The 14,262-nt window shown below is 42.2% G+C and overlaps 1 protein-coding gene across 10 annotated transcripts in view; it reads right to left on the bottom strand.

Annotated features, from left to right (window-relative positions):
• The window catches only part of PCM1 (pericentriolar material 1), a 50,740-nt gene extending 37,285 nt beyond the window's left edge, over positions 1-13,455 (bottom strand). For 3 of the 10 annotated variants that reach the window (XM_060278839.1, XM_060278843.1, XM_060278845.1), the window contains exons 1-9: positions 13,357-13,455; positions 8,390-8,501; positions 7,559-7,804; positions 5,727-5,999; positions 4,995-5,165; positions 4,734-4,850; positions 2,894-3,082; positions 1,357-1,534; positions 426-535 (exon numbers count right to left, since the gene is read on the bottom strand). In XM_060278839.1, the coding sequence (XP_060134822.1) occupies positions 426-535; positions 1,357-1,534; positions 2,894-3,082; positions 4,734-4,850; positions 4,995-5,165; positions 5,727-5,999; positions 7,559-7,804; positions 8,390-8,485 (1,380 nt within the window). In that variant the 5' untranslated portion in view covers positions 8,486-8,501; positions 13,357-13,455. The other 7 variants (XM_060278846.1, XM_060278847.1, XM_060278848.1 and 4 more) reach the window with 5 other exon arrangements.
• Positions 13,456-14,262: the final 807 nt, after the last annotated feature.

Below are 14,262 nucleotides of genomic sequence, written 5' to 3'. Positions count from 1 at the left end.
AACACATTAGCACTATTCATCAGGCTGCAGGAGAGGAAAAGATGGGATGCAGAGTTACTTTGCTGACAGAGCACAGTTTTGCTGAGAGACCACCTTCCATTCCTTTAAAACTGATATGCAGTTTTGCTTTTTTCAGCTTCCCCTTTTCTGTCATACTTTTTGGATTTCTATGCCAACAGACAGTCTTGTTTCTATTGATATTATATGTTGCCCTGAGAGCCTTTTTGGCAAAAGGGTAGGATAAACTTAAATTTAAAAACAAAGATTCCATAGCAAGTGCTAATAAAGGAATCAATAGCAACTGGCAACAATCAATACTATAATGCTCACTTCTGAAATAGAATTCTCTGTGGCAGAAAGCAGGCCATTTTAGACTGACTTGATTAGCAATATAATCATGTACACACTCAATATAAAAAGGGTACCTGAGAATCATGAAGCTGGTTGTGAAAGCGCTGAATTAAGTCATTTAATTCTTCATTCAGCTCTGATGTTAGACTCACTCCTGAAATGCTACCAGTCGTTTCTGTTACAACTACAGGTGGGAGAGGAAAATGGAAATTTTTATTGAAGTGCTTAAGTAAACTTGCAACTTATTAAACAGAGGCTTTTTAATCATACGAAATAGGGCATACAGAAAAGGCATTCATGTAACCAACTGTGGAATCCGAAAGTCTTTTAAAGATGTGGAAATTATTGGTTTTTTCCACTGGGAGACTGCAACTCCACTTCATTTTCTACTGATTACTAGAAACTTGAATCATAATACAGAATTCAGCATGTCCCACATTAACTGCCTGCCACTTTCCAAATGTTTCTCAGATTCTCCTATCACTGTTACTTATTTAGGCTGTTCATATGACATAAAGCACTCTTATGTGTTCTGTTTTCAGCTCAGAGGAAGGCTAAAAACCAGAGGGTGGTACCCAACACTCACAATTCAGGCCCAGTGAAATAGAGTAATTTAAATCTTATGAATTTGATGAATCTACTCTGAATATGTGGGTATTAACCAGAATGCACATTCTCAACCTATTTCATTTAACATGCTCTGGAGTAGATTTCTTAGGTTCTTATTTAAGAAACACGACCATTAAAGCAAATAATTACTGGAAATGCAATAAAAGGTACAACATCTGAGACATTCAAGTTAGCTCAGATCGTTAGAGTGTGGTGCTGATGATGCCAAGGTTGCAGGTTTGAACCCCATATGAGACTGCTACATATTCCTGCAATGCAGGGGGGTGGACTAGATGATCCTCAGGCTCCCTTCCAACTCTGATTCTATGATATCAAATCCATCATTTAATTGCAGAGGAAGAGGTCTTTTGTTCAGGTCTCTGAACCTCAGCATACCAGAATCATCCATGACAGCAATGGCTTGTTCTGCTTTATGCTGTAGTGCAAGCAGGGCAGCTTGTCTCCCTTGAAGAGCTTTCAGTTGTTCCTGCTGTTGTAGCATCCTCTTCAATAAATCATGTTGCTTCTTCAAATTTGCCAGCTCTTCTGTAGCCTCCTGCTGAGGATCTCTAGCCTGAAAAATATAAAGCAATAAGAATGAAAACAAAATAAATGGGATCAATATTCAGCTGCCCATTGGCAGTTAACTTAAATTTTTAGATAGTCGGTGTCAAGAAAACAAATCTGAACCTCTAAATATGTATGATGTTTTCTTTTGAGAAAGAAAAATCCACATTATCTTAAAATGTAGTGGAAACACAATCCAGTTTTCTGATATACTTGCTTCCTCCCACTCCATAATGTATTAATTGGAGTTATATTCAATCCTTTTAACACCATGCTGAAATTTAGTATGCCATTTCAAGCTCTCAGCCCTTACAGCAAAATCCTATACCGTACTTACAAAGAAGTACCACTCTTTTTATCAGGCCTTATTGCCATAGGTAAATAGGATAGTACTAATATATTTGGATATGATCCTGCCTTTTCTATTTAAAAAAAGACTTACATAATACATTCCATGCAATGACAAATAAGAGTTATCCAACAAGAGCACTGTCATTCTATTCATTTCAATGGGAGATAGTCAAACATACAACTTCCACTGAAATGAAAACTACTCAAATTGGTATGCAGTACAACACTGATTATGTAAAATCCTGTATTACAATGAAAACTGACAGAAAACGAAAGCCACCAAGAGAAGCAAAGACTAAATCAGAATTCTTATCACACAGCTTAAATATCTTCCCCAAAATGCAAGCACAAAATAAATTTCCTCATCTTTAATTCTTCAGTTAAATGTTTTAAGATAAATAAGATAAATAAGAGATAAAAAAGAAAATGTTAAAAAAGAAAATCCAAACAACCCCAGTATTAAAGGGTCAGAACTTATGATCATGCCAATGGTCCAGAGTCCACATTCTATTACCATCTTAGAAATAAGCAACCTTTTTGGGGGGATGTTTAGGGAAGTTTTTAATCTGTGATATTTTAATGTATTTTGGTATTTGTTTGAAGCCGCCCAGAGTGGCGGGGGGAAACCCAGCCAGATGGGCGGGGTATAAATAAATAAATAAATAAATAAATAATAAAATGTTTACTGTATGCCCCATTAACACTATTTTCTTATGGAGCAAGAACAATGCCTGGCAGAGACAGGAAGATATCTGAGCTGAGATAAATATTGTTGCTACATTATTCTTTAACTTATTTGTTCAAACAGGCCTTTAACAAATAAATGCAAATGCAGCAAAGCAGACAGAAGAATAATTTCACAGATAAATACTGCATAAAGTCAAGTGTTTAAAAGAACAAAAGCAATTATTGAATGCACATCAAACTGCTGTTACTGAGTATTTATTATAAAGAAAAACTAGGAATGCAGATTGAGCCCCTATATTGATGTCCAAGGCAATATTTGGTAGTGTACCTTTGAGAGTAATCCAGGTTCTTGGCTATTAATCCTACTAGACCAGATTTCCCTGCCATTCAGAGCAGCTCTGTCATTTTTCACATTTGGACTTGCTGTAACGGCCATGTCTGAAACCTGTCCTTGAGAAGCTGAATTCCCTAGTTTGTCCTCAATGCAGGGCCGAGCTCTCAGACTAAAAGATACCTCCTTTATCAAATAGTTTAGTAAGTTAGACTGTGAACATATATTTCTGCTAAGCATAGTTTAAGTTTATAATACCGCTGGCCTACTCCAGTTGTATTTTGTCAACATACCATATTACCCAGGACCCGCTTTTAATCCAAACATGCATCTGGGGAACCATTTCTTAATCTTTTACCAAATATTTGCATGGTGGTGTAATAATGTAGTCTGGACCCACCTTGGATCAGAGCACAACCACCAACTAAACCCCCAAACCCACTGAAGACCAGTGACTTAAAATATATTAAGCATGGGCATGGTTCAACAGATTTATTTTTACAAAATGTTAAAGATGTCAACTGTTACGTTTCAGAGGACACATGCATATGAGCAGATCTCTGAATCTCCTTGTATATGGCTCCTTCCACCAAACTTCTTAACTGCTTTTAAACTCCCAGAAGCTGTTTGAGGAATTGGCAGAAGGGTTCCCAACTTCTCCCAAAGTGTCATGGGGTAGGTAGGGAAACTCCAATATCAAATGATTTGCAAACATGAATAAATTGCCTGGTGGCACATGTAATTTCTTTTGACTGTGACAAAAATATTATGACTGCAGGTATACAAGTTGCTATGAGGATAAACTGCCAACTAAGAAGCTATGGCTACAGTCCGAAGCATCTCACCAGGACTGTACTGTAAAAGCTTATACGTACTTTGAGGTCATTCTTTTAGAAACAACGAGGTACAAATAAGCAAGGAATGAGATTGCAAACAGGTTTTAACACATCATTCTGAAGAGAATTCTAAATATAGTTTAGGCAATGAGGAATGTGCAGTAACATGGCTTCAACTTCAAATCTGCCTTGTGCTTAATTCCTGGTAGCCTTTGTCTACAGACCATACATACTGAATAAAGGGTGAATAGTATCCCAAAACATTAAGTTTTGCATTGCTATTGAGGATAAGGGGGACTACATGGAGGAGATATTGAAGTTGGATGTGAGGGGCAAGGGGTATCGCAAAGCCCCTCCCCTCCTGAGTTCCAGCCCAGCCCAGACCACGACTGAGAGCAGGGAAAGCTCCAGCTCAAGTGGGGAAACAGGAAGTGGGGTCCAAGGCTCTGGCAGGGTAGAAGAGCCAGCGTCCCAGGTGGGACAGGAAGGAGGAAAAAAGGGGGGCAGACCCATCCCCCCAACTCCGGAACTTCGCAGAAAGCGTCGGGGGAAGAGGATGGGGCTCCCCAAGTTGTTATGCTGGCGCAAGACGCGCCAAACGCCATTCGGAGGTTCTGATTAAAGCTGAAAAGATGTGTCTCTGTAAATAGCTCTACCTTTAGCACTGTAAATACGCAGCACCAATAAAAAGATAAAATGCAGAGCGGTGTAGAGTCGTTACTCTGAAGTAGTCCCATCCGGCCACTGTGACATTGGGGATAGGAAGCTGGCTACAGTGGGAAGCAGGAGGGAGAGAGGAATACCCAGTTTTCTGTTTCACTGTACAGTAGTTAGAATCCAGGCCATTATGACTTAAAATTTTTACATTTATTTTAATGTTTCCAGAATTTGTAGCTTATAAAAAGTTTTCCTGGACTAAAATTCAGATTCAGAACATAAGTTATCTGGAGAGAGAAAAGCATCTTCATCTCTAGCACCTTAATTACTGAAAAGAAGCTTACCGTTGTATCTGAAACTTCAGACTGCACATCTATGTTTAGCGATGTGCTCTCAGCTACAGAACCAGATCCCACAGCTGAATCTATAGTCCAACCATCCTCCTCCTCATTTTCTCTAGCCTGGAATATTTTAGTGGCATAAACAAAAAACTACATAAATGGGGTAAAGGAAACATTAAGGGGAAAATATGCTACAATTTAGATTCATCCCCCGTACCATTTTCTCACACCATTTGAAAGAGGCATTTAAGCTTTCCAACTTACAAGCATCTTCTGCAAAAATTTTAGGTATGATTTCTCCTGTTCTTTTAGATGATCTATGAGATGTGATAAGCGTTCCACATTAGCAGATCTCTCATTTTTCTCAACTAGATCATCTCGCATGGAACTGGCTTTTGCAATATAGTCACGAATTTGAATTAGTCTGCTCACAATCTGAAAGTAAAAAAAAAGTAGAGTCAATAATCTGTGATGGGCAAATACCAGTGATGTAGCAAGTGTAAAGTGTTGTTATAAAACTAATGGGTGGAAAAATATGTGTTGTAAAACAAAACCGATATGGGATATAAACACCACCAAAACTAAAGTTACACCAGCTACAAAAGTTAGACCCATTCTTTTAAAACACACAAATACAACATTAAAAATGCACTTCTGTGACTATTACTCTAAAAGTGCAATCCTGTGTCTACTTAGAAGTAAGACCGAGTTCAATGGGGATTACCATTACTTAAGTGTGTACAAGCCATGCTGGCACATAGTGTTGCCTTCTGAAGTTTTGATTTTAGTTTTATATTTTGTATATAAAGCAGTACAATGATTTAAACTGATAAAATAGATAGCAATCCTGCATTTTAATTTAAAAATGTTTACAATATTTAAAATGCTACAGAAATAAACCTTCAAGAAAAAAGTCTACTTTAAGGATCACTCATTAAATATTTCATTAAAAGATCTTTTTCAATATGAATTGGATAATATAACCATTAATATCACCTGACTACTGTCCACTGCTGGTTCACCTCTTCCATCTTCTTCAATAGAGACAGGACAATTCTGTAACAAATCCTTACTCAAGGCAGCTGTAAATAAGTCTTTATATTGCGATGATCCCCCGGTTTCTTGTGTCTGAGAACTTGTTGCAGCATCTTTGCCTTTGTTAGTATTAATCTGCAGTGACAGGAAGTTGAATGGCTTTCTGCTTTCATTAAGCTGGCGTTTGTTGTTAGCAGCTGTTGCTCTGCCCTGAGAATCACTTCCAATGCTTCTCTACATAAGAGTGAAAGACCACAAAATGACTTACAGCTTTCATTCAAACACTGTTCCAGTTAAGAAACTCTGTGGGGTTCTTCTGGATAAAAAAATTGAATGACCATTTTCCCTCCCAGAGCAATGAATTGAGTTGCATTGAGTTGAGATTAAAGAATTCATTAGTATGGTAAAACAACATTGTAGAGAATAGTCATATATCCTCCAAGTTCTCTCAGCTTAAATTTTGTCCCCATCCTCCTTTTCCTATTCCTAACTCCCTAGTTTCTTCATTCCCTTCCTGCTACTAATATGAAAGGAGTGGGGACAGAATAGAGTTCCATCACTAGCCAGGCCCCATATCCTACTGACTTGTAGCAAATGTAACACCTTGCCATGAGATCCAGAATTGGGAGAATTTCCCCTCCACCCCTGTGTTTGTGCATTTGTGTGTGTACATAAAATACTCGAACCCAAGATCATCCAATGAGGTGGAATGGTGGGAGACTCAGAACAGATTTATTCACATAGCCCATGGTTACTAAACACATAATTAGTTATCACAAGTTGTAGTGATGGCTGCCAACTTTGATGGTTTTAAAAAGGGGATTGGATAAATTCATGAAGGGTAAGGCTACCATACTGAGGACTTCACCTCCAGTATCAAAAGCAACATGCTTCTGAATGCCAGTTACAGAGGAACATAAGTGGGAGACAGTTTTTGCTCCCATGTCCTGCTTGTGAGCTTCCTATAGGCATCTGGTTGGTCAGTGTGAGACTAGATCAACAATTCTTAGGCTGTTAACCGTAGGTTTTCTCTATCAGTAGAGAACACAACAAGGTACTTGAACAGCTGCTAATCACAGAGGGAGGAGCAAATGATCCAGTTGGCTCATTTCCTACCTACACATGAGGTCTAAGAGCTATGAAGATAGTGTCTATATATAGTGTCCTGTATACCTGAGTGTCTCCACCCCCATCGTTCAGCCTGGACACTGAGATCCAATGCTGAGGGCCTTCTGGCGGCTCCCTCACTGCGAGAAGCAAAGCTACAGAGAACCAGGCAGAGGGCCTTCTCGGTAGTGGCACCCGCCCTGTGGAATGCCCTCCCGTCAGAGAGATAAACAACTACCTGACATTTAGAAAATACCTAAAGGCAGCCCTGTTTAGGGAAGTTTTTAGTCTGTGATATTTTAATGTATTTTGATGTGTGTTGGAAGCCAGCCAGAGTGGCGGGGGAGACCCAGCCAGATGGGCGGGGTATAAATAATTTATTATTATTATTATTAATTATTATTATTATTATTATTATAATAGCTGGAAAATATGGAGAGAGGCAAGCAATGCTGTCACTCTTGCTCAGAAGCTAACAGCTGCACATGTGCCAGATAGTGGACTTTGCAGCTGACCTATTTAAAATTTAGCTGCAAAGTGCACAGCAAGGCACTTGGGCTCACGCTAGCTTCTGCACCTCCCTCCTGCCTCTCTACACAAGTGAGACAGTGGCTAGACACCTGAGTTTCCTAACTTGGAAACCAGAGAGGCCACCCAGATCACTTTAGTAAAAACAAAGCACATACCTGATCTAAATCACTGAAGTTTATTCTTTGTTTAAGTTTCTCAAGTTCTGCCTGCTCTGGAACAGACATTTGGGTAATGTATCTTGTATGAGGGAAAGTATGAGGTGTCTTTGACTTTTTCTGTCTAATTCCTGGTGTCGATTCTGGTGAGATGTCATTAGTAAGTCTTGTTTCACTTTCACTGGTAACCTTTTTCCTGTTTTTTTCTGAAGATCTGTTGGGTCTCTTTGGCTGACCACCCCAGTCCTTAAAAATTAAACAAAAACAAAACAAAACCATGTACGTTGTTAAAGAAAAATGATTCCTTTAAATTCATGATTCTTCACAATACCACATAAATTGCCTTTTAATTATTTTTTAAAAACTTACTTCCATTTTAAAGCAAGTGTTCAGCATGCTGCAATCTAGTAGCATTTTTCAACAACACTGTGAAACTGATTTCAAGCATACACTTTAATATTTATATAGTTTTGGTAGAAGCATCGTATATCTTTAAAACTGCCTGTGGAATACAGGCAATCCTTGTTTTGTGCAGGGGGTATGTTCCGAATCCCTGCATGTGCCGGCAAAGTCCACTCTGCCCCTTCTCTGTTCTGCCCCTTTCTTGGGCCCACTGCCAGGTCCAGCGCCATCCGCGATAGCGCACCGTTCGGATGTGCGTAAATCGGTCATTGCTTGTATCTAGAAGAGCTTAATATTCATTTTTTTGTTCCTGTTTTTATTTTGTATTTTTCTCTTGTGAACCATGAGATCTACAGACGAAGGGTGGTATACAAATTAATAATTATTATTAACAGAAATAATAAGTATTAAAGGAAATTAGTGCTATACCGTGTTGTTTAATCGATCATCAAGGCTCTCATTGCTCCAGCCAGGTAAGTCACGATCATCCATTCCTTCTTCAAAAGGGCTGCCTCCTGCTGCCATGTTATGTTATTCACCACTAAATAAACAGATACCATTATAAGACAAATCTACTTTAAAAGGGCCACATTTCCAGTCTGTACTAAACGCTATACACTAGGGAAGTCAGATATAACAGGAAACAATGGTCTCTTCCTATGTGAGTGAGTGTGCACATGTCCTGGGATCACACAGGCTAGTTCATGTCGCCTTCACATGGTTCATTATTCCTGAACCAGCCCTGGTCTCTAATGTTTGGTTCTGCACACTAAACTTGATACAGTATTTGTTTGTTTCCATACTAAGCTTATTTCATATACAGTCGTACCTCGGGTTACGAACACCTTGGTTTGCGAACAGTTCGGGTTACGAACTGCGCAAACCCGGAAGTGTTTTCGCCGCGTGCACGCGGTCTGCGCATGCGCAAAGCGCGAAAATCACACTTTGCGCATGCGCAAAATGGCGCTTCGGGTCGCGTTCGGTTTACGAACCATTCGGGTTACGAACTGCGATCTGGAACTGATCGCGTTCGTAACCCGAGGTATTACTGTACAAGGATGAGTTGATTCAGTGGATGTAGCAGATTTAACTAATGCAGATTTATACAGAAATAAGTTCCAATCCACCATCTTTAATGGCACTTACTCCCAAAGTACTGTAAGTGAATATACTGGTACGGTAATAAGACTGAAGCCTAACAGTGTGATCTATGCATGTCTACTCAGAAATAAGTCCTACAGGGTTCAATGGCACTAGACAGGACTGCAATCTATAATCTGTAAGCATTCAAATATCAACAGAAGCACACACATTCCTTGTACTAATTATACTTCAATCACTTTTATTAAACTCTAAATCAACCTAAATCCCTACTGAACTTACTTGTATAAACTATAGCATCAGCTAACAAGATTTCATGCATTGATATGTTTTTTACTTGCTTTTCCAGCTTGCCCATTCTTGTCCACCTTCCAAGTGGCTATTTCCAGATGAATCCTCTTATAAAAGCTTTATTGCCCTGCCATGCTCTTTTAATTTCCAGAAAGACTAAGAGATGGCACATAGGCTGGCACTAATGTCCTGTACAAGTCTGTGATTCCTCACTAAACAAAGTCAAGCAAAAGCTATGCTAAGTGGAAATTCACAAAGGGCCATATAACAAGTTTACAGTACTTTCAATCGTTACCAAACTCACAAAACACCCTCTGAATTTCCATCTTCCAGTTTGTTTTGCACAGAGGAAAACTGACTAAATCCCAGAGCCCTGATCCTAAAAACACTCGCAGTACAATCCTAAACATGTTTACTCAAAAGTAATTCCTGCTGGGTTCAATGGGACTTACTCCCACTTAAGCATGCCTAAGAATGCAGCCTTAAAACCCTATTAAAATTAAAGCTTAATGTACATAACAGTGCAATGCCAGGATCCAGCAGGGAAAGCTGAAAAGTTTAAGGTGCTGTAGAGCATACTATTTAAAATATTTTAAACGGGTACAAAAAACCCCACGTCCAAAGTGTTCATTCAAAAACAGACATCACAAAGCCAAAACAAGAATTGTGAATTTTCCTATAAGATCTATCCATATTTCAAATGTAACACAATACAGCACAATTCAATACCCCAAACTGCAGTCATCAAATATGGACAGCAATGTAAGATCAAATTATGCAAAGTACGAGTCCTATAAGCAGTTGGCAACATCTAAGGTCAGCCTCAACAACTCTTTTGTCCACCAATGTCACACACAAAGGTGCATAACCAAAATGTCAGCAGAGAAAAGCTATCCTGATAACCTTTTGGCTGGTATCCTATGCATACTTTCAAGAGATTTGGGGTTGGACAGGAGAGGATTTATGGATCCAGGAGACTGCCTTAACAGTCAGAGGTGAAGCTAGGTGCTCTGGCACCCAGAGCGGAGCACATGCTGTGCACCTGGGGGCGGGGCTAGCCACCCGCAGGCGCTGGGCGAGTGTCCCAGGGCAACGGCACAGTGAGGCTGCACCCAACGCACCCCTTTCCTCCCCCAGTGTTAACAGTCCTTACAATCTTGCCAAGTATCTCCTTTGCTAGGGAAGTAACAGGTAAATGGCCCACAATAGAGACTGTTCTGGAAGCTGGACAGCCATCTCTACCAAGTCCCTAGCCTGGGCGATCTGTAAAGAAGAACAATAGGCTGCCATTTGAGTCAGGCTGAGAAGCAAAAGAGAGCTGAGCTCTGAACTCTGTAAACTAACAGCCTCTGGGGTGCTTGCTGCCTCCGTAGAGATCAAATGTTAGAGAAGTGGCCTTCAGGTTGAGTGCTCCTGATGTATCTTTGTTCAACCTGTATATTTGTAAATAAATGCAAATATTGCAAAATACAGTGATCTCCTTCCAAAGGAGGCAAAATACAGGAAAGCACTGCACCCCTCAAACTTACTAGGAAATGAACACAACTGAACTCAAGGATCAGGCTGTCAATGACCCCAAATTCTTGCTCCCTTTTGAATTCGTCTGCCCCCTTACATTAGAAATTATCTTCCACATATGATATGTCCCATGGTTATAACAGGAATGAAAAAACAGTGAGCCACTGTTGTTCTTGCCTGATCAATAACACAAGTATCATTTGCAACAGTCTAAAGTAACTAATAGTCTTTCCCAGCTACCAGTTAGCCTGACTTGCTAGATATTTTGCATTTACTTTATGTCAGCCCAATTTACAGCTACCCTCAGCTCTCCAAAGAAAAACAATTTAAAGATGCACATGCATTCAAAACAGTTTTCATTAATTTTGAAACAAGGAAGAACTTACTAGATCTCGCTAGGATTTTTTAATTTTTACTGTTACAGCATTTTCCATAATTGTAGAGCAGATTCAAGCAACAAGATCTGTTGTACATTACTGTGACTACACACAGTTTATTATTATTATTAATTATTATTATTATTATTATTTAAATGCATGTACCGCCCTTCATCCTAAGATCGCAAGGTGGTTGCCTAGCGCACTCTGTAAACAACCTCAGGATAAAGAAGGCAGCAGCCAAGTTGCAATCTTGTAACTGGCTTGCTCTATGTATAAAGTAGGAAAGGTAACAAAAGGTATGCAGCTTTAAACTTAAAGTACTGGTTTGCACTTCTGATTGAAAACATAGAAAACATAGAAAAGTATACACAGACCACGCACTGCTGCATAACTTGTACTCATGTGAACCACCCTGTGATCTTTGGATGAAGGGTAGTATACAATTTTATAAATAATAATTGAATTGCAGAGTTGTAAGGGACCCTTACAGAGTTCTGTGGGATGCAGGTGGCGCTGTGGGTTATACCACAGAGCCTAGGGCTTGCTGATCAGAAGGTCAGCGGTTCGAATCCTTGCGACAGGATGAGCTCCCGTTGCTCGGTCCCAGCTCCTGCCAACCTAGCAGTTCGAAAGCATGTCAAAGTGCAAGTAGATAAATAGGTACCGCTCCAAGCGAGAAGGTAAACGGCGTTTCCATGCACTGCTCTGGTTCACCAGAAGCGGCTTTGTCATGCTGGCCACATGACCTGGAAGCTGTAGCCGGCTCCCTCAGCCAATAGTGCGAGATGAGCACCGCAACCCCAAAATCGGTCACGACTGGACCTAATGGTCAGGGGTTCCTTTACCTTTACGGGACCCTAAGGCTCATCAAGTCCAACCCCCTGCAATGCAGGAATATGGAGCTATGCCATACAGGGATCGAACCTGCAACATTGGCATTATTAGCACCATGCTCTAACCAACTAATTTTTTTTAAATAACAAGAATACAAAGCAAAAATGAATGAAGCGCAGCTAAAATATTATGCTCATTTCCCACATGGTCTAGTCCTTCCCCTGCCCACCCCAGTAGTATTCTTAAGAGGGTCTACTCTCCAGTCTTCAGAGAGTAGCTGGAAGTGGGGAGGCAGAAAAAGGTCCTCTTTTCCTTCCACTCTGCAGTTTTAATATGAAATCTTAGGCCCGGAGCTCTGAGACTGTGAATGAAATCCCTGGTCACAAAACAGCGCCCCTAGAACAATGGGAGTTTCGAACCAGACCCCGACACGATTCTTTGGCCAGGTCAACCGCAGCTTGCGACCCTCGGAGTTACAGCGGCGGAACCGAACCCAGTTCCCTAAAAGGCGGCAATCGCGAGGAAACAATCTTAGCAGATCCCTTACCCGCGGCTGGTGCTGTGCAGGCCCGGTCGGGCAGGGAACCGAGCCCCGAGCTCTTCTTCTAACCACGGCCGCCCGATCGCGACTGCCGATCCCTCCTTACCTGCCGCTTCTCGAGGGCGGGGTCAGAAAGACGGTTGGAGGGGCGGAGCCAGGGGCTCAGAAATCCCCGCTTCTGCCTTCAGATCGGCGGCAAAGTCCCGATCGCGGCAGAGGATGGAGGAGGAGGAGCAAAGCGGGGGTGGGCGGGACCCGAACGACCCAAGCAGCCTGGCTTCGGGCCAATTAGGAAAGAGAACGCTCCGTCTCCTTGGAGACAAGGCACCCCCTCCCAACGAGGCGCAGGGGGCGGAGCCTACCAAGGGCGCCGCGCGGGGCTCTCGAGGTGGAGCGGGTGGACACGCCCCCCTCCGCACCAGCGCGCGCTCCCTCAGGCGGGCCCACAGAGGCACCCCTCCCCATCATAACACGGGCGCGCGCTTTTTGTTTTGCCTCCCGTTATTTCCCCCCTCAGGGGGCTCCCAAGGGCTGCTCGTTTTGAGGGGGTAAAGGGCGCAGCCGAACCTCGCCGCCTTCCGTCCTTCTCGGCCGGCAGCTCCCTTCGGCGTCCTCGTTCCATAAACGGAGCGAGAGGGTGCTTACATGACGGGGTCCCCCCTCACATCCCCGTTCCAACGGCCGTCCCCGCCGCCATCTTGGTGAAAGGAAGGCGGCGGACGGATACGTACCGTTACTTAGTCGCCCCTCCGCCGGGAAAAAGGAGATGCTCTTCCGCCGTTGGCTCGCTTTCTTTTATCAGTTACCCGCCCCCTCCTCCTCCTCCTCCTCCTCCTCTCCCCGGGTCACGTGGTCTCGTCCTCCGGAGGCTACGCTTCTTCCTCGAAAGGCGTTAAGGAGGCGGACGCGGCGGCGGGGCCGCCTCCAGCGAGACTCGCGTGCTCGAACTACGTTTCCCAGAGCGCAGCGCGCGCGCGGCCCCCTCGCGAACCGTCCACCGGCCTCCGCTCGAGTGAGTCTGGGGAGCGTAGTTCGATCCTGTGCGGCGGAGAGCGTTGCATTGTGGGATATCGGGCTTCCTGAGCGGCGGCGTTAGCCCGACTTGCTGAGGAGCCTTTTCAAAGTGCACGGATGCTAAGTCTTCTTGCTAAGTCTCGGGCTGCCGATTGCGGTGATTCTGCAATAGGTTTTCGCATTGGCTGATAAAATTGCTGCGTTTCTCTTCTGTTTCTCCTGTCAGAATCACCGGTTACTAGCAATATACATCTTTTATAGGGCATGGCTGAATTGTTTCCACTCTTTTATCCTGTTCTCTGGAAGTTGGTCCATCAGGACTGAGCTCGCTGACTGGCAAGAAAAGGAAGAAAGGTGGAACTTTTATTTATTGAATTTATATACTGCCCTACACCCTGGTTACATATGCAATTACATATCAACACATATAAACACACACAAATATAAAATCTGTATTCAAAAAGGCAGAATAGCACCATATATGTAATCTCATTTTTTTAAAAAGGTAAAGGACCTCTAGACGGTTAAGTCCAGGTCAAAGGTGATTATGAGGTGCGGCACTCATTTAGTTTTCTTAACTTTCTTTAAGGGCTTAGAGGCTCACTTTTAAAAAACAAAAACAT

The sequence above is a fragment of the Zootoca vivipara genome, chromosome 9 (assembly GCF_963506605.1).
Source record: "Zootoca vivipara chromosome 9, rZooViv1.1, whole genome shotgun sequence".
NCBI classification, from domain to species: Eukaryota; Metazoa; Chordata; class Lepidosauria; order Squamata; family Lacertidae; genus Zootoca; species Zootoca vivipara.
This window is presented reverse-complemented; position numbering and strand designations above follow the sequence as displayed.